Below are 27,756 nucleotides of genomic sequence, written 5' to 3' on the forward strand. Positions count from 1 at the left end.
TGTAATTTCAGAATTCTTGCTGTCAATCTAATCTCTTAGTTTGAAGTATAGCTATGATTAGAGAATAGTGGGGGATGAAACTGAGTATGATACATTCCTAAAGGCAAATCTAAGTCTGTGATCAAACCTCTCTCTAAAGTAGTGTCTCATCCCAAGCACCATCCAAAGATAGATCTCTAGAAAAAGCATCATTTTAAATAAAGCATATTCCTGTATCTCCCTGGTCTACTTTTTCAGTGATCTGTGTATGGAGCGCTGCTGACAACATTGTCCACGTCATTAATGACTGTCAAGCAGGATATCATATTTATACATGCTAAAAAAGAGAAAATACATATGGAATATACGACACTTTAATGTCTGTGGACCTCTTATAAAGGAAATTTTAATGTTGCCTTTGACAGATGCATGGTATTATTAAAAAATTTAAAAAAGGGAATCCTTTGCAGTGCCTCATGGGTTATATTAATTAGCTTATCACATTAAAGGGTGAATATAGTCATCTTATGTGACTTTGCTTTGCATCTGTAATAAGGATAACTCAATAGATAGTAAGTTGCTCTGTGCTCAGTTAACATTTTTAGGTGCAGTAAATGTTAAAAACAATTTGATAAGCTCAGAAATTTCAGGATTCACTGAGGCATGTAAAGTCTTATCTCCTTTATGCCTCTTCCATTATCAGTTTAATTACTTTAAACACTTGGGGAAAAGAATGCAGCAATAATTAGAAATTAGTGTGAGGATGGCCTGTTGCACTTGTCAAGTCTCTCCTTACTTATAGAGGAAAAAAAATACATATAGTTTGGATTGCATTCAAGCCACAGCTAAGTTCAATATGCAATTCTAGAGCTGTGGAATCTATGGATAATTCAAGGCTAGCTAAATAATCTGTCAAAAAAGTCTGAATTTTGTCTTTAATAAAAAGATTACTATAATATGTAAATGTGGCTGTTAATTTGCCTTTGAAAACAAATGTGAAGTTACCTTCTCCAAACTCCAGATACCAATGCTTCAGAAATACTTTGGCAGACTGCCAGAGAAATCTTCCCCATGCATTAAAACACCTCAGAGTTTTGTTGAAAATAATCAAAGGAACCCTTTGTGTTTTAATGCACTTGAGGTTGCCTTCATCCATACTGCCACCCAGGACACCATGCCTTCTCAGACTGGAGCAACCACGCAGGGCCCTACTGCAGCTTTGCTCTCAACGCCTGCATCTGTTCAGCCGCCCCAAACCACATGGGTGGAAGCAGAGGCAGAGGCAGGTGCTCCCAGACTACTGAATTGGCCCTCGGGTCTCTGTCACAGATGATTTCAATTAAATCTGCTCTCAGAAGGAACCACAGGGAGAGGGCCAACAGAACAGCTGGAGTAGAAGTAGTGTGTGTGCATGCCTTGGTTGGTGATTGGAATTCTGTTTAATTCCTAAAGTTAAATGTTTGTGTGTTTTGTATGCATGCTTAAACTCAAAGGTGTGTTTATGTGGTACCATTTCATGGCTCAAGGAGAGCTTGTGTTAAAGATTGAATCATGAATAAACTCTGGGAGATCATTTTAGCTATCAGCCTAATGTTGGGACTACACCTATTTCAGTAAGTCTGTATTTTATTTTGAATAGGTTCGGTGAGGTACAGAATTTTTTTTCTGAATATGTATGCTTCTATGTTCAGTGCCATACATGTGCATGGTCCTTCAAAAATAAATTTATGCTAATCTTGTTGGTAAATTAAAGTTATCAGAAAATACAAGAGGGAAAACAGAAAGAACAAGAGCCTAAGAGGGAGGTCAGTTTAACAAAAGGTCCTTTGAGAATATAATGGAGAAGTCCTGTAGGTAAGACAGGTTGGTGATGCTGCTCCCTTGTAAGTGCCAAGACATCTCAGAGAGACAGCCAAACTGTAGTAGACATTCCAGAAATTATTGCTGCTATTTTTAATTCATAAACTTTTAATGGATCTCTAGTGAGTAAACAGCACTATATTCACTTTTTCATTCATTAGACATGCATAATAATGTGAAGTAGTGAGAATCAAGTAAAAGGACATGCATAAAAAATACTCTTAAATATCATTCTAAGGTCTTTAGTGGATATCTCTTTCATACCTGAATAATTGGATCCCAACAGCAGGGCCTATGAATTTGGGTTCCTAATTCCTTGGGGTTTTAGCTAGATTGGTGTTTCTTGCACCTGGTGCTATTTTTTGGCAAAACCACAGTATTTAAAATGTGCTTCTGGACATACTTGAGGACTTCAACCTAAAAGTATTTTAGTAAAAGAGGTTGGCCTGTAAGCCATCACAAATGCTCCCAGAAAACAATCTCCCTGTGCCAGACACATAAAGTGGGAATATTTAGTATAAGTCTACCATATAATAAGAAACCTTTACCTTAAACATTTGAATTTCACAGGCCATTAACTTTAAAGTGAAAAACGTTGCCAGATGGCTGCATTTCCCACTGATTGACCACAAATTTATTTTCAGGTACATGACAGATGGAGGACTCAACCTATATACAAGAAGTCTGAACCGAATACCAGACCTTGCTGCCTCTCGAGACGTCATCCAGAGAGGGGTTCATGACGTGACTGTGGATGCTGACAGGTAACAGAGCTTTGCTAAGTAAAAACCTGTTTGAGCTCTATAAATATTTTGCATCCTTTGTACTTGCTGAAATATCATACAAGGAATAGGAAACAAGCTTCTGAGGCTGCAAGTTTTCTGAGCACCCAAAATAGCAAATACCACAATGAGTGGGGGAAAAAAAGCAAATTCCTCACATGGAAATGAGACTCAGGAAGAACTTTTTGTTGTTGACGTATATTAAGAAGCCCAGACCTTATTTGCAATCTTAAACTTCTGAAATGGGACATGATTTTTACAGGTTGCCTTATCAGTTGATCAGCAAAAGGAATATTCACGTGATCTCTAGGCAGCAGGCAGCTTGTGTGTGCCTGGTGACATGGTTCAAAACATACATTTGGATTTGGCTAGAAGTAGAACAATGGTCTTGTCTACCTGTTTTGCCCTTTGTAAGTATCAGAAGAAGGCAGTACTGGCAAGTAGTGAGAAGTGAGAATTGAGGTTCTATCCCATTGTTTGTACGGTGTGAAAAAACAAACAAGTCCATCCTGCCCTTATATATGGGTGTCAACATAAAAACATGCTCCCACTAGTATGTCTCTTTCTTTTCCTTAAGCTTAAAGTAGATTCATATTGGTGGTTTGTATCCATATCTGAGAAATAAAAATTCATAGCCCCACTTTTGCAGAACTTGGAGCTGTCAGCTCTGAGGTTTTGGTCAGACCATCATAGAGATAAGGAACAGCTGTGACATTTGGCAGTCTAAAATATTATGGGGTCGATTTGAGTGCCCTTGTTTTAAAATCCTTTCTTTTAGGAAAAAAGAAAAAAAAGTATCGAATCACAAAGGAGGCAAAGGGGAAAAAAGTTCACGGAGTCATTCTGGTTTTATACACCTGGCAAATTAATTGAAGAAGTTCTAGGATATTTACCTAGGTACGATATAATTTTTACTTTTCACATTTTCTGATGAAAATGTGCTTGTGAGGTAAGTCAGGAATACTCTGCGTTGGTCAAGCAGTGCAAGCAATGTGTCAGGATAAAGGACATAATTGTCATCTAGGAAACCAGTTACTTTATAAAGAAGCTTGCTTTAGCTGACATCAGAGCATTTGTTGACCTTGCAGAAAAATCCTATTTTAGATAGAAATTCAAATGAACATGGATAGGTTCTTTGGAATGCAAGCATTGACATGATGCAAAGACCAGTGAAAGTGTACAGTAGGTGTTTAAGAAAATAATTTGGATAGAACTAAGGCAGTAACAGAAGGAGAAAATGAGAAATGAGATGTGGGCAGGAGGGACTTTTGTGGGGCTCTGTATGTGAGAACAGGAACCTTATGCTCAAAGTGAGAGAGAGGGTGGAAAATTTAGAGGCTGGCAATCATGTAATTAGAGAATGTCACTACTGCCCACATTTTTGTATGTCTCTCTGTTTTCCCTTGGGAGTGAAGCTATTATAGCTCTTCCCACCATGCAATATTCACACCCAGGTTTTAAACCTTGCAGATTTCCCCTGGTGGAAAAGAAAAGAGGTCCAAAATAAGGGATTTTAAACTTTTTTAAAATATTCCTCAAGTTCTAGATGCCACTCAAATACTGGATGCTTATTTGTCTTAATGTAGGTATTTGTTCTCTACAGTGTGCAGGTTCATACATATTTTGCAGTCTGTCATCTACAAATGTGAAGTAGAACTTCAAATAATGACTGCTTTCCCTTACACAAAGAAAGAAAGCTGGATTCCTATGTTCCTCTAAACCCTCTAAATGAGGTTTCATGGTATATACTATTTTAATATTTAATTAAAAGGTTTTTCATAATGCACAGGCATGCAGTATTTGGCTATTCAGACAAACCATAATTATGGCTATTCAGACAAATTCTGGCATTTCCTAACATTTCAATACTTTACTTTTCCAAACTTTATCATTCTTTGTGGATATGGGGGGGGGGGAGGGGGGGGCTACATATAAGTGCATGTTATTCCTTGAGAAAGTAAATAGCTGTTTAGGAAATGTAAAATGTAAATAATTTTATGAGTTCTGATGGTAATAAAACACATGCTTATCAAAACTGGTTGAAAAAAAAATGGTGGTAGGTAGAAAAATTTGTTTGTTATGATTTTTAAGAATGTGTGCCACATTTATGATGTGAAATCAGGGGGAAAAAAGCAATAGAGATTGCTGAGACTTTGGCAGGGTAGGCTTCAGTCTTTCACAACAATGTAGGTACCTAAGATTTCATCTAATCTCACATAGCCATTTACAACATTTTTTGTCTACTCTTAAAATAAAATAATAGGGTTTGTGTTACAGCTTCAAGGTATGCCTTGCCACTGGGATAATGAACTTCTGTGAAAGAGGATTATTCTCCTCACTCTCATCCTTGTAGATATGTGAAGGACATGTACATTTTCTCTGTGGTATCATTACTATAAACATTTTTTATAATTGGCATGATCTGCCCTTGCCTTTCTGTTATAAAGGACTCTGCTGGCATCTTTTTTTCAGGCAGAAAATAAACTATATGCTGCAAATATAGTATTTACATTACCAAACAGGAGAGAAGTTTTGGTATTTTGCCCATTACTAGAGGCAGAACACTTCCTGACAGCAATCCCATGTTCATGAAAACTCAACCTGGGTTTTTCTGACAACTTAAGTTAAAGCTTCTGCTTATACTTTAAAACTTTTTCTCTTTGTGAGCTGGCAGTACAATATTCTTTAGAAATGTGGACTGGTATCTCCAAGGGTAATATTGTTTCTGGTAAATTTATACTTTCAGATCTTTTCCTGGATCCTGTAAAAAGACAGGCAGGTCCCCAGTGTAATGACACTGAATTTTTTCAGAGAGCACCTGTATCTCCACATCTTTCCAAAAAGCAAAGGATTGAAGGATCTCCATATTGGAAACCTAGCCTGGGAGAGCTCATCTCTATAATAACATTGAATTGCTCTTTGAACAACTTCATAAAAGCTAGTCACAAAGTCAACTTAAGCCAAGGCTTAAGTGTTGCTTGCATAAACACATCAATGCAGAAAGTAGTACAGCAAACTTGCTTGTTCTGGTGAAGGAATTATAAAGGCTGAAAGGACACTGGCAGCATCAGATGTCAACAGTTGTTTCATTAAGTGTTGTTTTTTTGTTTGTTTGTGGGGTTTTTATTTGTTTGGTTTTGGTTTTGTTTTTTTTTTTTAATAAATGCCTATTCCTTCCAATTTACCTTGTTTCAGTTGCCACAAGAAATTAATCAGAGAAGATGGATTTTCTTTATCAGGTTTAACATGGGATATGGCTAAGAGAGTTCTCAGTGGTATTATATTACATTTCATTTATTGTCCTGTCTACTTCCTCGACACTCTAGCATTTGCCTCCTGGGACTTGTAGAGGGAGTATTTGAAGAACATGCTTGAATTTCAAAGCCTTTTTCAAAGTAAGATGAGCCAAAAGAGGTTAGATATAAGCACAGAGAATGAATTATGTTCTTTGGAAGAATAAGGTTTGTTGCAGTGTTTCCAAACCACCCTGTGATGTTCATGAAAACTGTTAAGGAAGTTTAAAGGAAGCCCTATTAAAAGGGGATATAGCTCCACCGAGTTCAAACATTGTCCTTCCACTTCCTATGCATGCAGAATTCAGTGCAGTGTGTCATAAGCCACAGCTTTCTTCACCTTCATGAGTCAACATAGGTTGTACAACCACTTTCCCCTCACGTCCCCTGAAGGCAGTATTCTTTCTCTTTTACCTTTCTTTTGGATGAAACCCAAAGCTTTAAAGTTTATGCTGCTTAGTGTGCTTCTATCATGACCCACTTCAGCTACTTCACTGTTGAATTGAATCTGAGCCCCTGTAATACAGAGTTCTTATATATAGGAGTCTCCCAAATGCTTTCACCATCTGCCACATGTGCAGAAGATTTGGCAGTTATCTCAGACTAGCTCAGGCTGGCCTGGTTGTTCTCAGCCAAACCATAATCACCATAATACATTATTAATAATAATAAAATAATTCCAGATTTTGCCTGTAGTTTATTAGCTAACTTCCTGCATGAATGACTGTAAGTCTTCTTCTGGTGTCTGAGTAGATGAGCCTTGAGTTGGAATACTGTGCTTTTGAAAAAGGAACTTTTCCAGAGTTTAATTGGCATTGAACTGGGAGCTGTTTCATAGGGTTGGTTGCATCAGAAAAGGCTGAGACATCATGAACAGTAACTTGCAATCCAAAGAGAATATAATGCCTGTTCTCCTATTGTACACTTCTAGAAGGCCATTGAAATTTCTGCTGTCGTGTGGAATTTACCCCATTGGGATGTTGCTAAATGGAGGGGCATACTTTGCTTTTTGCCTTTCTATCCAGATTAGTCTCATGTGTGTTTCATCACTGTACTAATACTGTGTTTTCTGCTATGTGTTTCTGCAGTTTGGTATTGATGTGACCACTTTTCTGCCAAGTTGCAACTATTACTTGTTCAGTTTGCTGCGTCTGGTTGCAGAGCAGGATTTACTACGAATAAAGGAAATATATATGCCATAGAATTGAACTATTCACTGTGTGCACACATTCAGCTATCTACCCTTTCCTTTGTCTGCCAACATTTCAGGTCTCTTCAACATTGGGTACATGTGTCTATGGCAATAAATACCCATCCGACAGGTAGGAAATAACAAAACACAGAAACAGATATAGGTTCTTCTTGCTGTCTAAGGCTTTCTTGGGCAAAACTGAGTTTTGCTGTAAAACCTCCCTTTGTAGGGAGGCTTCCAATATCTTTGCATCTGCCTTCACCACTCAGTATGCCTGTGACTTACTCTGTTCACAATCTAAAAAAGTCATTGTAGGTCTTAAAGTCAGCATTGTTCATGTAGTTGTGTGATCTGCTATAATTTTCTTGGTTGTGATTTTATAGTATGAATAAGTTCTTAGGATGTTGGAAAAAAAATTAAGTATCTATACCTCACTGTTTTTGCAGTTACTATTCAAATACCTATAGAAGCCATAATTATAGTATCTCTCTTGTGAAGCAATTTAAATTTTAAAGAGTTTTTTACTATTATTGTTCTCTTCTATACTTTTAATCTTCTCTAATCTCTTTTCACAGCTGTTGCTGTTAACATTTCCCACCATTTACTTTTTTTATTATTCTCAAATGATCCTGCATTTTCATTGTCTCTGGTGTAAATCTTTCCTTATCTTGGCATCTGCTAGGCTATCAAGAAAGTTACTAGTTAGAAGTATCTATTTCAGTGTGTATCTTGGCCTTTATTGTTTCTGCAAAGTATGGATGCTAAATTTAAGTACCTAGAGCATAAATATGTGTGTATCCATGCATGAAGGGCAGAATAATTGTGTCAAAAGGAGCACTCCTGGAGTTTTGGCTCATTATGTTGTTAAGTATTCAGAATTCTTTGAGGATGAATTACTTATTTTTGAAAGCATAATGAGAAATAAATTTTTCAGTAATACAGTTTTGCACAGTATTATTAATTTAGAAAGAATGTTATTTGAATTAGTATGATTTGTTTCTGGTCATGCTTCAAAAGGTCAGGATTTGAGCAACACAAAATAGGCAAAACAACTGGACTTTGATCTAATTTTGGGAAGTTCACCCTTCCTTACTCACTTTAAACATCTACTGTAATTGCCCATAGAACCACAAAACATGGAAACATTTACCAGCTGTGTGGTTTTAGGTTCAGACACTATATTAATATCAGTGACATAAACAAAATGCATTGTTAGCGTGCTGTCATTAGTATATTAAACTGTCATGATCCTGCAACATCATGTCTGCAGACACATTTTTTTGCACCCAGCTTACATAAGAAAATCACACTAAGAACAGGCAAAGGTGAATGGCAGATATTTACTTTAAAACAAGACCAGGCTGCTAATGACAAATTGAGTTTTCTCTTTTTGAATTTTTTAGTTAGTGGAAGAAAGAGGGACAACTAGTTTCAGTTTAGATTAAAAGGGGATTATTAGAAAATAAGTATTTAAATGTTTGCAGGAATACATGACAACTACATTCTCAAGCCATGATAAATGAGCTGATCATATGGTTTGCTGCAGGTTTACTGAAGCAAAGGCTGCCTCTTTACAGATGACATGTATAATATTCTCGTAAATGTACTTTTTAAAAGTAGATGGTGTGGAGCCACGTATAAATGGCATGAAATCTGTTGGCATTTCTGCTTATTAAGAAATATGATTTAATACATTAAAGGTCTTTGAGGTGAGGCAGGATTTTATCTTTTATTAACAGAGTTCTAATACTTGTCTTCAGGCAAAATGTAGATGGTTTATTTTGATTGCAATCTACTTCTGAAGAGAGTATCAATGTATTTAATAAAAGCTTTCCAAGACTCAGCTTACAGTTTCAGCAGCAGCAACATTTTGGACTACCACTGTACTTCATTATTACCAGCAAAGACTACTGTATTCCTCTTTTTTTTTTTTAGAATAAAGCATGGGTAGTATGATTTAAATCATTAACCAAAATACCCCAGGCTCAAGTAGCAAATTCAAGAACTTGAATCTCCCATGTGATACCTACTTGATTCCCAGAGTCAAGAAACAAATTAATTTCTTTAATATGTCTCAATTAATTTGATGGCTGGAGGAAACAAATACTGACATTCTATTCTCCTGCATGGCTATTTTTTAAAAAAAATCATATTGACACTTGTAATAAAATAGCTGCAATTGATATTACAGTTTTAACATTAACAAGTATGTGGTATCTCAGACAGAAGCCTCATAAAACTGGATATAAAAATACAGATTTTGATGATTTATTATTGGAGATAAAGCAGTTCATGATCCCTAAAATGTTTTTTGTTCTAAATTTTCTGAAAGATACTTCTTTCTTGGTTAGGTAATTTTTTTTAATAACTGTTTTTGTACTAGTTGCAATCTGGACTGAGGTATTGCCTGCTTGTAAAACAAAACATGAATTATAAGAACTTTCCAATTAACCCTTTCATGGAAAGCAATTACTTTGTAAATTAATTTGTAAATAAAAATCCCTTGCCTTGGATTTATTAGGTATAAGTTTATTTCAAATAAAATATGATTTTGGCAACTTCAGCAGAACTCTAGAACAATGAAAAGCAGGTAAAAATGGAGAGCCCCATCAGGATGGGCTTTTTACACTCAAGTGATGTCATGAGAAAGGGGTTAAATATACTGTTGTTTTGTACACCTGCACTTTCTCCTAGTTGACAGGTGGAAAAAATAGTTAAGTGAAAGGAAAAATAAATTTAGATTAAACTAAACATCTAAAGTGCAAGTTCACTTTGCTACTCAGGCTATAGGACTGTTTAAAGCACACGAGGAAAATTGAAAGTTTTTGACTCTTTCCTTTGCAATGTGCTGCTCTTGAAGAACAATGGTGCTGCTCTTTCTTGGGCCTCCAGGAAAGCAGCAATGTTCAATACACTTTGGAACTGAAATTGCATTGCAAGGTAACTTTATCATTAGTGGTTAAAGATAACTGGAATCCAGATGGAAACTGGTTATGGGTTATCTATTATTAAATAAAATGAAAAGAAAGATGTCTCTAAAGCTGTGCAGGTTAAAAAACATGGGAGCTTTTTTATTTTCTTTGACACAGAAATAGACTTTGAACACTGTAGGCTGGCTAAAGAGTGAGTTCAAAGGGAGAGAGCATGAAGGGAAAGCTGGCAAGAATACACGTGGCTGACAACCTGCCAGCCAGCACATAGAATACCCTGTGCTGCAGGCTGCCTGCTGCAGAGCACAGCATGTGTTAACCTTCCCTTTTGGGGGGAAAAAAAAATCCCTTCATTTGCTTATATCAACATTTTACTTATAAATCTTAATGATGTCACCTCTGAGTCTTTTGATGGAGAGAGAAAAAGACAAGCCTCCCTCATCAATCTGTTCTCCAAGTACAGTTGTTGAGGCTTCCTGCCCCTCCTGAGCCCTTTGTGACAACCTCGGCTGCACACAGGGAAATGTTTGGTGCAGCAATATGCTAGCAGTTTGTTTTCTTTTGATGTAACAGCACTAATCTCATCTGTATCTAATTGTTAAAATATTAAGTCTTCAAAGATTTTCTTTGTAAACAAAAGATTGTCATAACAATTTAAGCAGTATCAGATGTGTAAATTTAGAGTGAACCCTCAATGAATACTACAGAAGTTTTTTTGCAGAAGGATACAATATACTTAAAATTCAAACATGCTTAGTGGACTGTATAAAATAATCTAAAATACATTATTTTAAAGAGATTTTAAAGCCAGATTTACAAAATTGAATTTACTTTAATAAACAATAAACTTTTAATCTCTTATCTGTGTGCATTAGCTTTAATTTTTGATGTGCTAAATATTCCATTTTATTCCTTTTGAATGCCTTATACTCTAGTATGTTTCATTCTCTAGAACAGAATGTAAAATGGCTGCTAACTCTATCAACTGCTGTGAATGTAAATTCATAAAAGGAAAAATTCCTTTACTGCAGTTTAAATACATGGATAGTGTTGGAAATAATTGCATTGCCCTGGGAAGTAAAATAACTATTAAAATAGGTGTTTGTCATTCCTCAAAATGTTTTATCTAGAAAAAAATCTTACTGATACAAGCTAGTGTCTTTTATGTTTAAATACCCTACAGTTTTTGATCAGACACTTAGGTATACTGATCTAGAAGTGAAATTAGAGTATTTCAAATTGATAGGATTTCAACCAGTTTCTGGAACAGAAACTACAAAGTCAGAAAACCCTAAGTTATGTATTGCATATCTTCTGAGAATTTATCAGTGCACAGATTCGTACTGATAGCCAGGACATAAAAGCTGATTTTTTTTTTTTTTTTTTATTCAAACTGGAAATGCACACACAATTTTAATAGCATTGTGAACTTTAGGAACAAGATATGAAAAATAAAGGTACTTCATTTTTTGAAATCAAGTCTAGATTTTTCTCTAAGATATTTATTTACTGATTTAAATACTAAAGTAGACAAATTTAATAAGTTGTCTGGAGGACATGTACTGCTTTCTGAGAAACCAGAGATCAGCAAAGGTGTATAATCTTTGTGATTTATGAACCACTGCCTAGAAGCCCCTATCTCTGTCAACCACCAGAGTGCTAGACATCTAGCTTTTGGGTTATATTAAGATGAAACATAAGTTCTGGAAAATTAAGAAAAAAAAATTTTTTTTCTCTTAATTTTAAATAAAATAAATTGTAATAGAGTACTGCAGTGAAATGACAGCCTGTCACCCAGGGATAGTTCGTAGTGGAAGGGGTTATATTTTAAAGTCCTTTACAATGATTTTCCTAAAATGGAGTTTTTCTCTATACATCAAAGTTATTGAAAGAAATTGACATTTTTTTTAAGGCTGAGGAATTATTATTTTTCCTTTTTGAGTTAAAATCATTCTTCTTCATGAAAAGAGTTGCCACTTATAACCCAAACGTTCTGATGCATAGTAAATAACTGAATTGTTCTATTTTACAAATCTTTGTCCTTTGTTCAGTATAGAAAAAAATTTATGAACCCTTCTTTAGTACATCTTTCTGTTGAATCATTTAAATTAATGAAACCAGCCATACTCTTGAGAAATGGATTAATATCAAGTGTATAAACTAAATGCAAAATCACATAGGAAAAATAATTTTGTGTATTAAAAACAATAGATGTTGACAACAATAATTTAGAGCCTTCCAGATAAATTTTGAAACTTAATATTCTAACAAGATTTTTAATATCATTCCCTCAACATGTTATTTTCAATAAAATTATCCACATATTTTCTATTGAAATGCATCTGTTGGATTGAAAATGACCAGGCTTTTGTGTGTGTGTGATTCCAGCAAGCCAGTGAATTGTAGACTAGTGGTAAGTGAGCCCCAATAACTCTGAATGAATTTCTGCAGCTTTCCATGTGTAAGGCTGCAAGAACAGCCTACATCACAGAAAATTGATGATAGTTTATTAATTTTGGATTGCTGCCTTGGTGATGTTTTGTCAAATTCTTGGACTTACTGAAGCTATTTGGTCCAAGTCAGCACAAAGGCAGTAAATACTGAAGATAGCTGGTTAGCAATGCCCCATGTAATTTTGGTCCTCAGTCTGTAGTGGGTTTGACTACTGCTTATTGAGGTATCCATAACTGTTTCCTTGACAAGTGCACCTTTCCTTTAACTAGCCATGAATCTGCTACAAGGGAGAACTGAATAACATGATATTTGCTGTCTTAAAGCTGAAAGGAAATTCTCCTACTTCGGCTACCAGTTTCTGAAAAACCACCTTCTTGTATTTGATTAGCAGCTTTGTGGGTTTTGTTCTTGGTATTTGCAAGGAGAAGCTGGCATAAAAGCCTGAGATAAATCCTAAGAAGACTAATCCAAATTAAGTATCTCATATCTGGTTTTATAGGAGTTTTATTTGAAAACCTCAGATGGGTTATGAAGAAATAAGTACCATCTGAAAAGAAAAAATAGGAAAGTTTAGGCAAAATAAATAAGAATGTTTTGATTAAAATAAATGAGAATTGTATGTAAGCTAATAATTTCAGGATGGCTTGCACTATGGAGGTTGAAAAGCTATAAATAAAAGTAGATCTTCAGAGGCAGTGTTAAATCTTTACATATTTACTATTCATCTTTGAGGCAAACAGAAATGCTTCTGAGTGAACTTTAAACAACTGAATTTTTCCCAGTTAATTGTTTTCTATTTCACCTTTAAATGTTTTCCCAAATATTGTTTGCAGAAGCATTCCATAATGTAGAAATTATGCCAAATGTGTTGTCAGGTCTTTCTGAATGGCACATGATTAGAATCAAGAGCTGAATGCTTAAGCTGCAGATGTAGAAAATTAAATTCTTTTTTCATTTGACCCTCGAGAATTTCCTCAAGAAATTTGTGGATTAATGTACAAGTCATAGAAAGCCATATCTATTTAAGGAAACTCAGTTACACATGAATGTTACTCTCCTTTCCTGTCTTTTCTATTTCTGATAGAAAAATAAACCCCATTATGTTGAACAGCTATGACTTTAGAAGATATGGGATGGTCTGATGAGAATATTGTGGGTTTGTAAAGTATTTAAGCATCCGAACTTTTGCTATATGTACTTTACTATTCAGTTCCAGTGAAAAAGATGAAACAGCTCCTACACTTCCTCTCCAGTGCATACCCTACATGCAATACTCTATTTGCCATTCAGAACTTTCCAAAAAGGATTATATAGCACACTCTAAATACTCTTTACACATCACCAAAATGATTTAATGCTTTCCTTAGCAGCTCTTCAGGATGAGTTTATGTAAAAAGGGCAGTCAGAAAGTGACCTGCTGGCTGGGCTAAACCAGGAGCAGGTAGCTTCCAGAGACAGCAGAGAAGGGCCTTCATCATGAAGAGGCTGCAAACTGTGTTACTAATTATGTATCAAAGCAGAATTACCATACATCTCTTAACACCTCAAGGTCCTCTAAAGAGACTGCTGAAATTGTGCATAAAAGGTATCAAAAGGGTACTAAGGAGACTGCTGTTCTCAACCATGTTCATAGTGTGACAGGCACAGTGTCTGTGCCTGCACGGTTGCCCTTCTGCTCCAGTTTGTGTGCCAGCAACATTAGGCCCTGCAATATCGTCATTCAGCTCAACTGGGTTATTATTATATTGAGTGCTGACTTAAAAAAAAAAAAAACAAGTATGTATTTTGTGTTTAGCTCTAGCATGGATGTTTTGACTTCTTTTAAAGCAACATGATTGGCCTTTTGTTGCAGAGGATGTTGGCCAGGTGCAGAGAGAGTCCTAAGCATCCCTGCAATGCTCCTGGCAGTTCAGGGGGCCTTTGAGCTCAGCAGAGATGGTGTGGTTCCCTGAGCTTCATGCCCCAGCACTTGCCAGTTGTTACATGTAGCCAAATGATTGCAGAAGAACCCTTTGTGATGCTCTCAATTGCAAAAAACATTTCATTAAATGCCATTTATCCCCAGATTGTGGAAATCCAGACATGGCCTGGAGGCATCAACATATTCTATGTGCAGTTGGGATGGAACAGGGAGTTTAACCTGCAGTAGCTGAGTATAAAACTCAAATGCAAGTACATGAGGAGAACTGTATTAAATCTAAATAAATCACTGCTTATTGTGTCAGAAATGGAAAGACATCACAATAGCACTTGCAAGTAATATCCTCTAAAAAAAAAGTGGTAAAAAATTTACTGATAGTTTTTCTTTGTGCTACAGTTTCAAAGTTCTTTGATACATATTTAGCTGCCAGTTTGTAATAAAGGCTCCAGTTCCATCAGGACTTCATGCAAGCCCTAGGAATCAGCTGGCTTCTTATTCTAATCAGTGTAGGAGCTCATGAAGCTAATATTAGAGGCTCTATAAAAATGTATGGCAGCAACAATTTTTCAGAAAAAATACATAATTGAAGGTGCGGTGTGTAATAAGTTGCAGTCTTTATACATTAATTCACTTCAATGCTTTAATTTTCCATTGATTAAACAAGGGATAGGCTTTTTTGGTTTCCCAGTATATTTTAATTTTTGTGTTGTTAAAGGACTTATTTTTGGCAGAGAAAAAAATAATTTTTTGGACAAGAACATATAGAACCATTCATGCATTTCCTGAAAGCCAGTATTAATGTTGATGTTTCTCTATGCAGCTCTTCCATCTGCTGTTTTTCTGTAAATTCCAAGAGAATCTTAGAAATGTTTTCTAAAAAAAAAAAGTGTCACTGGTAAAGCAAGGATTTCTTAAGACCAGACTTTTGGCAGAGTTTTAATTTTTTCTTGTTGGAGATGGATTTTTTTAAACATAAGCATCTACCTCAGTTATTTCTGAATTACTGCTAATTTAAAGTTAGACCCCCCCTTCTTTAATGGGTTTCTCTTCCTAGTGCTAGTTTTTTCTTCTGGTATTTTTATAAAACCTTCTGTATTCCCATATGGGTAGCATTACTTCACAATGCTTCTTCTCTGGTGTTATCTCTTGCCTGCAAGACTTGTCTGAGGCCATGTTACTAATTGGTTTCCTTCCCAGTTTTCTTTTGCAATAAAGGAATTTTTTAATCTTTGGACTTTTAACTCACTTCGGTCATTTCATTTTCCTTGCATTTTTCCTTTTGAAGCAGTATTGAATTCCATTACACCTCCTGGGGTGTCTTTTAAGTTTAACTGGCTGTCCTGTATTCCAGTAGTTGTGTTCTTTGGGTTTTTTCACACTTCCAGCTAGTTTCATTCTTATACTCAATGTCAGTTGGTTTGGTTTGCTTGTTTGTTTGACCAAAGAAAAATACACCAAACTCTTTCCTCTGGTTGCACCTTTCTAGGATAGACTATAATTCAAAATAGACTCTGATTCTGCATTTTAATAGGTATTTGATTCTATTAGTTACTCAGCAATTAGCTATAGGCCTTTCCATAGTGATCCTCTCTTTTAAATTTATTGCCACAGTGGTTTTGATGGTGAGATTTTAGGTCACTGATGGTTCCATTTTGAAATTTTACTATTTTTTCTGTCCCTTTCTGTCTCTGCAGTAAATATGAGAACCTGCTTTTGCTGTTCAGTTACATTTATGAAGATGATTACCACTTGTTTTCCAGACTGGTTTTGTTGTCTTACCTTTTTTTTTCCAGTGTACCAATTTTCAGTAGCTCTGACCTCTTCCATCTTATCTTTCAATCTTTTCTAATATCAGAGTAAACTTAAGTGATAAACACTGGCTGGACTTTGGGAGAGAGGAACAGTAGTCAGGAATGAGAAAGCGCTGCAAAAGGCTGTTGTCAGTATTCAGTTTGGAAAAAAGTCTTTGACATACTGCTGCTGATGTGGAACATTCAAAGAATTATTTCGGCTTTTGCCAAGTGGGTGGTAACAAATATGGCAGCCAAGAAGTCTGGAGAGTGAGATGAGGACAAAGTTTCCCAAGATGGCAGCAACTTAATTCATTGCAACAGACTTAAAATGTTTTTGCTGTCTGAAGCTATATTTTTATTTCATCTGTCACTTGCTAGCTTGCTCTCCAACTTGAATATTACATCTATTAATGTAGGAAGTGGGGAAAGTATTTCATTGCAATGGGGAGCTTTTAAGCTGGGATTTTTTTTTGCCCTATATAGTGAAGCCATTTATGGCCACCTTCCATCTTTGTTAGTGACTCACCTCTGAAGCTTAGTAGTCTAACTGGAGTAATGAATAGGCTAAAAGAGATATGCTATATTGCTGCTATGTCTTCCTCAAGATTTCTAGCTGATAAAGGGGTTTTTTAATTTGTTCTGGTTTGGGCTTGGGGCTGTTATTTTTGTGTGTGTGCACAGACAAGCAATGGTCCTGCTTTTTTGTCTTTTTTGGCTTTAATGGAAGATGACATTTTTGGGAGATGAGAGAGATTCAGGATGCTGGGGTGAGATCCTGGGTGATTGGCTGATGTTTGGCAGTGATTTTCTAAAGCAGCTTGACTTCCCTCCCTGACTGTGATCCTGGTACATTTACTGCTATAAACACAGATAGCCAGAGGTCCCATTACCTTCTCAGCAAAAGTTTGTTGTGTCATAGACTTAGTCATTCAAGTTCTAAGCCTAAGATTTATTTAATTTTTAATATGAAACATTGATAAGTTCCAGCTAATAGTTGTGGAAGCAATCAGCCATTTTGTATGCATATTGCCATATGTATAATTTAAATGCAAAGTCTTCTTTGCTTTCTCAGACAGAATAGCATATGTTTTATAGATTTTTTTGGAAAAGGATGAGTATGCTCTGGGTTTCAGCCAGACTCTTTGTATTATGTGCAGGTGCTTTGGGACTTTAATAATTAGAAGATCTAATAAAAGAATCAGAGGATAAGCCAGGAAAATTGCTGCAACATGAGTTCTCTTTGCCCTTACAGAAACCAATCTTTCCTGTTTCACCTAACACAAAATTGGAAACTTACAAGTGTATTTCAGCCCAAACTTACAGCAAACACGTAACAGAATTGATTAAATCATTATTAAGTAGCCTCTATTTCAAGCTGCCTGGATTTAATTGCTTTACCTTGAAAAATAAACACCAAAATCCCAAACCAAATAGTGAGCTATAATTGAACAGGCAAACAGGGTAAAGGTCTGAGGTTCCTGGGTTAATACTATGTCACTTACTGTTTTTAAATTGTCTTAGAACAGTAAATCTACACAGACTGTTTCTTTTTCCCTAGACTGACTGAAGAAATGGATATGCTTTTTGTTGTAGGGAACTTTTCAGAAGGCAAAACTGTGACTTTTTTCTTTACCATGTCCACCCCTAAGTCACACAAGATTTGAGCAAACTCAAAGTGTTGCTTTTCTGTTCTGCAGAAAACCCATCACTGCAAATCCCCAATCAGCACATTCTATTTACATCAGCATTCCTATGCCTACATGTGTCCTGCCTGCAGGTGCTTGCCCAAGTGGTGTGAGCATGTGCTCGTGGTACACACCCATGAGCCAGTGTCTCTCTGCGTGTGTACGGTGAGGGATCAGGTTCTCAGTGGAGGGAGAAGTGGTGTTCAGAAGCTGTGCTGCCTCCTCATGCTGTCACCATCTGTGCTGGCTCTTTGCCTAAAGCTGGTTGACTTTGAGTATCACCCTGAAAACAGATAGGTGTTACAAACTAAAAGGTTGTGTCCTTAAGTGGTTAGCAATGACACAGGATGATAAGTTTTTAGCTCTTGAAGGTTAAAGTATAAGGCTTGTCTTAGGAAGGTAATGAATAACTAGTGACACTATGAGCCAAGGAGAGAAAAAGGAAGTGATAATGTCCTCCTAGTGATATAGATATGTTCTCCAGGTGATTAAAGATAGAGTAAAATTATTCATCGAAGAATTTTGCAAAGATGCATTAGGTTCCAGAAGCTATTTTGGCTCTTCCAGTCTGATAAACTAGATAATTAAAAATTTACTCTGACAATGTCATTCGGATCTGCTAATTATTTACCAATTCTATCTTGACAGCATAGTGCTGTATATTAGACCTAATTTACATTATCTCTTGCTGTATATTTCAGAAGTAGAAATTAGCAAGCAGCATATGCTGATATTTTCCTTTTGTTACAATTACAAAGGAAGGAAATATTCTATTATCATTCTGCCATCACCAGTTTTAGGAAATATATGGTATTTAATATTTTTACCTACATGTACAAACATTCCCTGATACTCTGAACATCCCAGTGATGAGTATTTTTTCTTATTTTGAAATCAGGGAAACAGAAGAAAAAGAGCTGATCTTTTCTTTAAAATTTAAATTCTAAGTTTTGTAGACTAGCTATCAACCTTTTAAATCCTCTAAAGTTAAGTTTTCAAAAGTCATATACCAAATTTCTCCTCAAAAGTATCCATACATTGCCTGTGCTTTTTTTCTGCACTGTAAGAATGTATTATTTTTATTAACTGTGATAGATCTGCCCTTTACACCCTTACTTCTCATTTTATTAATTATGCAAGCAGCTTCTGTCTGGCTTCTTCATCTGCTTTTTTGCTTAGTTTTTGCATGTAGTCACCACTGATGCTTCTATGCTTATGGTGGCTGTATTCCCATGCTCTCATGTCCTACACACTATGGAAATTACAAATATTCTGGGGCAAAGATTTTAGTTGCATGTTGCTCCAGTGTGCAGGGAACATATTCAACTAAATTATTTGAGTGTTATTTCTAGAGGATACCATAACACATCTTACAGTAACCATTACTAAAGATCATCTGACACCACTCCTACAAAGTTAGCTTTACAGCTATTATTCAAATTCAGTCCAAAACATCACCTCAATGATTCAGTCATGCTGGGTGCTGTTCCTTTTCAGCAGACTTCTTTCTTAAAATGGCATGCCTAAAATAGATGGAATAATTCATGAAAAGATAAATTGAGGGTATTTTGTACTGAGATAGTAGGGCTGTGAAATTAGAGATTTGGATTGGAAAGCCCCTTTGTTTCACCGTGTAGTCTAATTCAGCACTGTTGCTAGATAATTGTATTTGGCTGTTCTCACTTGAATATTCTATTTCCTATAGACAAGATTTTATGTTATGCCCAGAGCATCTTGTTAAATTGACTCTTCTCACTGGGCTGAGTTTTTATATAGGTTTTCTCAAATGCAGTGGCATAAAATACTAAAATAAAAATTAGCAGTAAATACTAGAAGGCAAGAAATTGCAAGGAATATCTGTGAGAGTGCTATCAGAAAAGAAGTCAGAGCATAAAAGGCAAAAAAGCAATAAAAAATAGTATTAGAGAGTCAATAATGTAATGATCACAATGGAATAAAAAAAGTAATAGATTTCATAATCTTACTAATAGTGGATTAGAAAAGAGGCTTTTTATCAGATAGTAAAGTTTATGTCCATTTTGATAAAGTATTTATTGATTTTCTGCAAAGCAATGGTTGATTATAAAGGTACAATTAGCATTTGGTAACAATGACAGAGAAATGTTCCTTGTTAACTTCATAATCTGATGTATCTGGACAAAAAGAATCTTAACATCTTGAAAGAAAAGCAGGGAAATACTTTAAAATTATGCTCAGTGAATTCTCAAAGCAGAAAGTTGGTATTAGTTAATTTGAGAAAATAAATGCAGAACCACACAATGGGAATATGACCCACAGGGAATCAAGAAGTCATTGTTTAGTAATCCTGATGCTTTATGGAATAAATTCAAGTGTATATTATTTACATAATCCTCACATGTGAAGAAGGTCTGCTATATTTGACAGCCACGATGCGATAAAAGAGAAAATGCCAAGCATATTTCTGTTTTCTGTAGTGCTATTCCTGTGTATTTGTTTTAGATTTTGCGAAAAAGCTATTTTATGAAACTTTCAATACCATCTCTCACTACTGATGGTTGATTTCTGCTATAAAATAATGGAGGCCTCCCAGACTTGATACATGAGAACTCATTATCTAATCAAGGGGAGGAATCTCCTGACTCACTTGGTGGTGTTATATAACTGTGTGCACAGTGTAGGTGGTCTGCCTATTAAATGCTAACTCCCAGAGCAGGTTGTAATAAACAATTTGTTAGACAAAAGAAACAGGAGAATTATGGTATTTCACATTGATTGTTTTCACTGGAGACGTTTTTTATATTCATTGCTCTGTTAATATATCACTAAGTTAATGGAAGTATTAATAAAATAATGAAAAAAATTCTCTATAGTAGCAGGAAAATGGTTAAAGAAGTTCTCATCCATCAAATACCTGAATATCAAATTAAATTAGAGCAATTCACAGTAAACTGATTAGAAAACAGTGAGAATGAAGTTAGGTAAAATAATTAAACCTAGATCAAAATAACAGAAATTTTCCAGAAGGTTGTTTCCAGATTCCATTTTTCTGCAGGCAATTTCTTGAAAATAACTGCAGCTACTTCTTTAAAATCTTTACTTTTAATCAATATTTTTTACAGCAGTTGAGATTAGGTTGTTCATTGTAGTGACAATATGTCGATGAACTCATTTGGCTTTAATGATTTGATTCTGGCAGCAGCTTCTAATTCTGCCTACCACGATATGCAAGGTTTTTGTACAGAGGTTAAAGATAGAAGAGGCTCCTGGGATGGCTGACAGGGTGGATTAATGCTGCTGAGCCTTGCAGGAGAAGGTCACCACTGCTGTACACAAAGGAGCGTTGTCACTGGGGGAGGTGAAGTCACAAGTAGCCTACAAAGAGAGCTTTGGGTTTGGGTAAATTAGTCATTGAGAGGAATAGGTAGGATTTGGTTGTTCTCTCCTGCTTATCTTTGCTTTTGCCTATCATCACTGCTTCTAATCTTCACTGCTAGGCAGCCATCATGTCACTGGGACTGTTAGCTGTTCTTCCTTTTCTCTCCTCCCAGTATTATTTGTGTCATTTCCAAGTAGAACATACTGAGCCAGCACAGCACTGCTGGGTGAGCAAGGGAAAATAAAGGACCTTTTTCTACTGGTAGAGGTTTTTAAGCTATGGAAAGTTCCTCTTGGGTTATATTTGTTATTCTGCTCTCATCTATGTCTCACTTAGAATTCATGCTCAATCCTAATAATGTCTGTGTCCCACTTTCAGTAAGGGGGTAACTGAAGATCTCATTACTTAGGACTTCACATGATTAGTTGTTGGGATGTAAGTTCTGGACAGATTCATAGGACTGTGTAGCATGTCATGGCCTTAGGAGACAATTTCTCAGTTGCAAAGGTAATCTTGGCTATGAAATATGGCTTGCTAGGAAAACGATGGCTCAGCTGTTCACCCTGAAATGTCACACCATTTCAAAGGCTTATCTTTCACAGTGCTGCATGTTGTGAACTTACTAGGCTGTACATTGAAGCTTACATACCCAGTAAGAATATTATATATAAATGGCAGTGCATGAGAAAGTGGCAGTTTGCAAAATGATGCCTGAATTATAAGAAATAAGAAATTATTGCCAGCTTTTGATTTGCCTTTAATGGTACCAAGCTGCAGTGTGATGAAGGCTGAATTTGGTGAACTGATGGCCTGGTCTTACTTAAGAGGACTCATTTTTTTCAGTACTGGATTTCTCCATCTAAGAGGTGGAGAATTTTTTTTCTTACACTAGCTCTATGATATGCTCTCTTCAGTCATTCAGAATGTTCAGGTTTTGGGAGTTTTTACTGACCCTGTATACTCCAGTTATACTGCAGTGTGTTGCAATGTAGAGGTTAACATTCTTATTTTTAGGGAAGCAATTTCAAATCACGGTAGATGTTCAGTGTGGAGAGTAACCTGTTAAAAGACGTGTCACAAACTTCTACTGATTTTAATGCAATTACAGAGAAAAGATGTGGTCTTGAAAATGCAGTTTAGTGTTTCTACTTGTCAGTTGTCACTCAGCAAAAAGCATCTAGGAAGCATTAAAAAGGCAGAGGAAACCAAATGGCTAGTTTGTAGAGCTTTAAGCCAGTGAATTTAGTTTTGGAACATGAATATTCATCAGATCTTAGTCCCTAAAATAATCATCAAACACAACCTTTCTTTGGGAAAGCTGTCAAGTTTGACGTACAATGCATTCAGAACCTGACTCAGAAATTATTAACTTTCAAATGGAAGGATCTTTTCAAGCAGCATTAAACAGGACAGTTTAGCATTTCTCATTAAATTTTCTTGAGTATTTGTGAAGTTCATTGGTTTCAGAGAAATAAAAAGCATCAGTGTATAAAAAATGAAGACTCAGTACTCAGGAGAAAACCAGCTCCCGCCCCCCTTCAAACTTTAGAAGTAAAAAGAGGCTAAGAAATTAATTCAGATAATTTAAAGTAGAAAATTAATCTGTGTCGTATTTGGGAGTAATAGAGAGAAACAAAGAATTAATAGGAGACTTTCCCTGCTTTCTGTGCTCAGATGCATTATTTGCCATAATTTTAGGCAGATTGTTTGCCAACAGACTGAAGGGTATGCAATAGCTGGGGAAATCAGGCCATTTGGGGGTGTCCTTAAATGCTTAAGTGCCAGAGTTTAGATATCTGTGGTTGAGAATTTTGATCTCTGCCTAAATCCTATGTGTAGTAAAGAACAATGATGTTACATAATATCAAAAAACTTGTATTTTGAATCACTCAGAAGTGCTAAAAATCCTCTGCATTACAGTTCTAATAACAAAGGCAATCTCCGTTCTCTAAGGAAAGTCTTAGGAAAATGCCAATCCTAGGGGAAGGATATTTAGGGATCATTTATACATTAGAACATAAAGGACTTTTATTTTTACTCTAATATTAAAAATGAATATTTGCATTATCCTTATGAATTTCTAATTCCTTTGAAATGGCTCAGTAGGATCAGATTTTATTTGTGCTCAGCTTTATGAAATATATTTCATTGTTTTCAGTAGGTGTTTTGGAAAATTTGTCAAATTGGTTTATATCTCAGTTTGTTTCATTTCTGCCCCAAGAGACTTCTGCTTTTGTAAATGTCTCAAGAAAGGGATTTTAAAAGAAATTACTTTCAGCAATTAAACTATAAATAAAACTGTGAAAATTTCTTTCAGACAAACTGAAAAAACAAGCAAACAAAAAGCCAAAAAATTGTTAGAAAAACCTAAACTGAAGAATTTGATAAGACAAGAAGGAAATAAACAGAATGAAGTAACAGTAGATGTCAGAATTGTTTTTGCTAACAAATAAATATCTTGACTTCTACTGACAGACTATTTTGATAGTGGAAGTGAATAAAGATATAATGAGATGGACTCACATGCTGCACAATCAACAGGGCCCTTAATAGCTTGTTTATTTTCCAAGGATGCACACTCCAGCATTCCCAGGTGTAAGCCATCACATTTGACAGATTTTGAGAATGACCAGAGGCCTGAACTAGCAGCTTGCCATGTTCAACTCTGCCAAATGCTTTTAATAGCAGAGTAACAGCAAAAACGTGGGGGCTGAATGCCTTGTCAGTCTTGGGAGGCTCCTAGGCTTTGCTGTGTTGGAGACAGACTGTGCCTGACTCATACCCATATTTTAATAAGAGGAGGAAGGAGTAAATTTACAATTTTTTAGAGAAAAACTTGAATAAGTGAATGAAAATCCAGTGGAGTCTTTTTATTTGTCACAAGAGGCAATCCTGTGATGTTTTCTGTAATTATCTGTAACAACCAGATTCTCTTTGCTTTATATGGGAGCAGCAGCCAAGAGCTGGACATCTGTCTGCAGGTGACTGGAACTGGCTTCCAACTTGAACTTTGATTTGGCACTCGTTTTTACTCATCACCAGCATTAATTACAGTGACACTTTGGCTTGATACCTGGATTTCTGTAGAATGAATCTGAGGCCAAAAGCAAGTGTGTGCTTAAGCCAGTGAATGTATCAGGTGCCTCAGGAGGGAAAGAGAAGTAATACCACGGGAAGGCCACACACAGAGCTTCACTGCCAAACACAGAGTACCCTATGGCCCCTTGTCTTTTGGACAGTGTGTATATATTGTCTCCAACATCCAGTTTTCATATTGTTATTAAAAATGAATCTTTAACCCATTTAACTATCACACTTAAAACAGTCATCTGTATTTAAGTGTCTCACAATCAGAATATTGGAATGCTATTAATTGAATAAGGCATGAATTTCACATGGATTTCTCTTAGATGCAGTATTAGAGGTGCCAGTTGAAAAGCAGAGATTTGAATGAGGGACAAGAGAGCAACCATCTTTATTAAGGCAGTGAGTTAGCAAAAAGTGAAGGTCAGAGATCCTCTGACTGTTCTCTCTGGTGTTCTTCTCTTTGGAAAAAGCCATAAAAAATAGCAAAGCAAGTGAAGAATGGCCTCTGTGATACTGCTGCCTCTTTGTCTTGCAGCAACTGAAGCAATACAGTCAAGAAAAGGGAGTTGTGTTTTTGCAGAATTTTCTTCTGCTCTACTGCTAAAGAAAGTGGTAGTCATCATTCATTTTTCTAGCAATTTAATACTGAAATAAATGTTACTTCTCTCATAGTTTGTCCTGTCTGTTGCATTTTAGCACAGTAGTCCTAATTGTTGCTCAGTATAAGATATGTACCCCATTACTCAAATTTTAATTCTTCATAACCCTTTTAGGATGTTTTGTATTTATGCCAGTATTTCTGTATCTTTCCTGGAAAATGAAAATTTTGGAGGATTACATATGGAAATGGGGACTTCTTATAAGGAAGAAAGCTAATTCTTATAAGCATTGATTATTTGCAGAAGATGTATCATATCAGTAGTGGTAGATATTGTATGTGCTTGGGATTTTAAGAGCTAAGTTTACAGTAGAGTTTTTAGCCTGCCGTAACCTATTCTCACTCCTGCAGTACCCTCTGCCCTTTAATTTCTGCTGCTTCTGATAATTTTGTCGTCTGTCAGAGAGCAAAAATTACCTGAATTTTACGTTAAATGAGAGAGAGCATGGCAATTTCAGATGAAAAATAAGTAAACAAAGTACTTGATTAATGTTAAGGTAGCTTACTTTCTCTGCTGGAATTGCATGGGAGGGTTTTTGCTGCAGGCCCTGTGTTGCTGTCTGTAGTGCCCTTTGTCTGGCTGTATGTGCCTAGGGTAGAAACGACGCAGCAATTCAATTCTCCAAACTCCACTCCCTGCTAATGTCTAGAGCTCTGACCTTTGTAGGTGACATTCACCCTTTTTTTCCATGTAGGATTTGAGCTTGGCATCCCTCTCTGCTGCAATCCATCATATTTCCACAATCTCTTGCTGTCTGGTCTTTTGTTGCCTTTCTTGCATCCTAATTCTTTCTGCAACATTGCAGATGAGAATTTTAATTCTCAGTTCTCCCATCAGGTAGTAAAGAGGATTCTAGTCCTTTCTGTTCTCTTTCCAGCAGGGCTACAGGTTTCATGCCTATCCATTATGGTGTTTTTTGTTTTGTTTTTTTTTTTTCATGTAGAGAAATTGAAGAACAGTGAGCATGCTTTCTTATTCTTTTCTCAATGATTTCAAATCTACTTCCTGACTTTCACAGCTTGCCGGGGGTTGGGGTCTTTTGGATGGTAATAATAAATACTAGATACTTAACTTACTCTTTATATTACTAAAGTTTTTAAAGTTAATTAAAAATTCACACATCTGCAATGATAACTTGCACTTAAAATGTGTCTTGGTTACAAGCCTAATGGAATCATCATAATTTTGGAGGACATTTAGACTGGCTCTGAGATGAGGTGTCCACTGCAGCAAAGTGGGCTGCCTGGTGAGATCCTGCCCCTGGTGCCCAGCAGGATGCAGTGGGACTGACAGACCTTGACAGACTGTGAAGATCTATAAAGTGCCAAAGTCTCCTCCCCTACAGTCTCTGTCTGCTGCTACCTGCTATTCCCCAAGCACATGTGTGTGGCCACAGAGGGCTGGGGAGGATGAACCAGAAGACTTTCGTCTCTGTTATTCACAACTTCTTTGGTCCTATCACAAAATTATTTTTCTGCCCCTTGGTGTTGACCTCAGTGCACTTCCCAGTCTTCCAGATTGCATTAAAAACAGCCAGAACTTAATTCCTTAATTTTTTTTATAGATTTTGATATGTTAGGGGAGTAAATCCACTCGGACAGTTATTTACATTTCTACAAGGAGATCAAGCATTATTTTTCTGCTGCTGAAAATGTTTACAGGCAGAAATGCATCCCCTTTTTAAAACCTGGCATTCATACCACACCTACAAGCTGTGTCAAAAGCATCTTGAATCCATGAGCACCATTATTCTCTTTCAGTCAATCTGGCAATAATAGTAATTTCAGTACTTTCATCCCCAGGAAAGGGTGAACTCATGGTGAGATACTTTAGTGCAGCCACCTTTTCAGCTGATAGGGGTTCTTGTAATGTGCTGTTTCTCTGAAAATTGAACAAAAAATAGCCAAGGGAATTATTCTGTTATCCAGAAGAAGGACTGCAAGTTTCTGAAGTTTGGGTTCTTCATTTTTTGAAGAAAACTGTTTACAAAACAGAAGGTAGCAATGCCTCTAAGAAATATATGTCACTGTACTAGGAAGAATACCAAAATGTGTAGTATGCATAAAAATTGGTCATTGGTTTTTGGTTGTGTATCTTTAGAGATGTGATCAAAATATGTAATTTCTTTTTAAAGGATTTTTTTCATATTTTGGCTCTCATTTTGCATTCAATTGTGAGGGGTTTTTTTTTATTTTAGTTTGTTAGTTACAAGAGACATTCAAATGTTTCATTTAGGAAAAAAGAAATTGTATTTTAAAATTTTGGAAATTTTGGGTTTAATTTTATGTTATCCTTTATTATTTTATTTTATACAAATTTTTTTCATATGACTAGTAGATTATATATTGTCTCATTGAAGATCCGTAAATTTACTACAAGGTAGTTTTGTTCAATGTTAAATCATTTCCACAATGATTTGAAATATCAAATGAAGTAAATTGAACCATCTGAAAGCTATGATACAAAAAGAACATCTGTACTGTCCTATTACACCTGTTTTCTCAGTGCAAGAAAATTATTTCTGATTGCAGTACGACTAAGAATAGATTGACTGAAATTTAAAAATTAATTCCTAAGCTATTCTGGTTTTTGTGAAAATAATATTTTGTTTTTAAGTTTGCAAGATGTTTCATTTTCTATTAAAAAATAGCGTATTGTCAACTATATTTTATTTGAAAATTTCCACCTATCTTTTATATCCCCACAGCTCCATGATAGTTTACTGTTTCATAGTCAAGAAACCTAAGCAGTTTATCTGCCCTA

General features: G+C 35.9%; 1 protein-coding gene across 16 annotated transcripts in view; it reads left to right on the forward strand.

The window, feature by feature from the left end:
- The window catches only part of NAV3 (neuron navigator 3), a 514,050-nt gene that overhangs the window by 411,118 nt on the left and 75,176 nt on the right, over positions 1-27,756 (forward strand). For all 16 annotated transcript variants that reach the window (XM_077783528.1, XM_077783533.1, XM_077783527.1 and 13 more), the window contains one exon: positions 2,484-2,603. In XM_077783528.1, the coding sequence (XP_077639654.1) occupies positions 2,484-2,603 (120 nt within the window). The remainder of the gene's footprint in view (positions 1-2,483; positions 2,604-27,756) is intronic.

Source organism: Lonchura striata, chromosome 5 (assembly GCF_046129695.1).
Source record: "Lonchura striata isolate bLonStr1 chromosome 5, bLonStr1.mat, whole genome shotgun sequence".
NCBI classification, from domain to species: domain Eukaryota; kingdom Metazoa; phylum Chordata; class Aves; order Passeriformes; family Estrildidae; genus Lonchura; species Lonchura striata.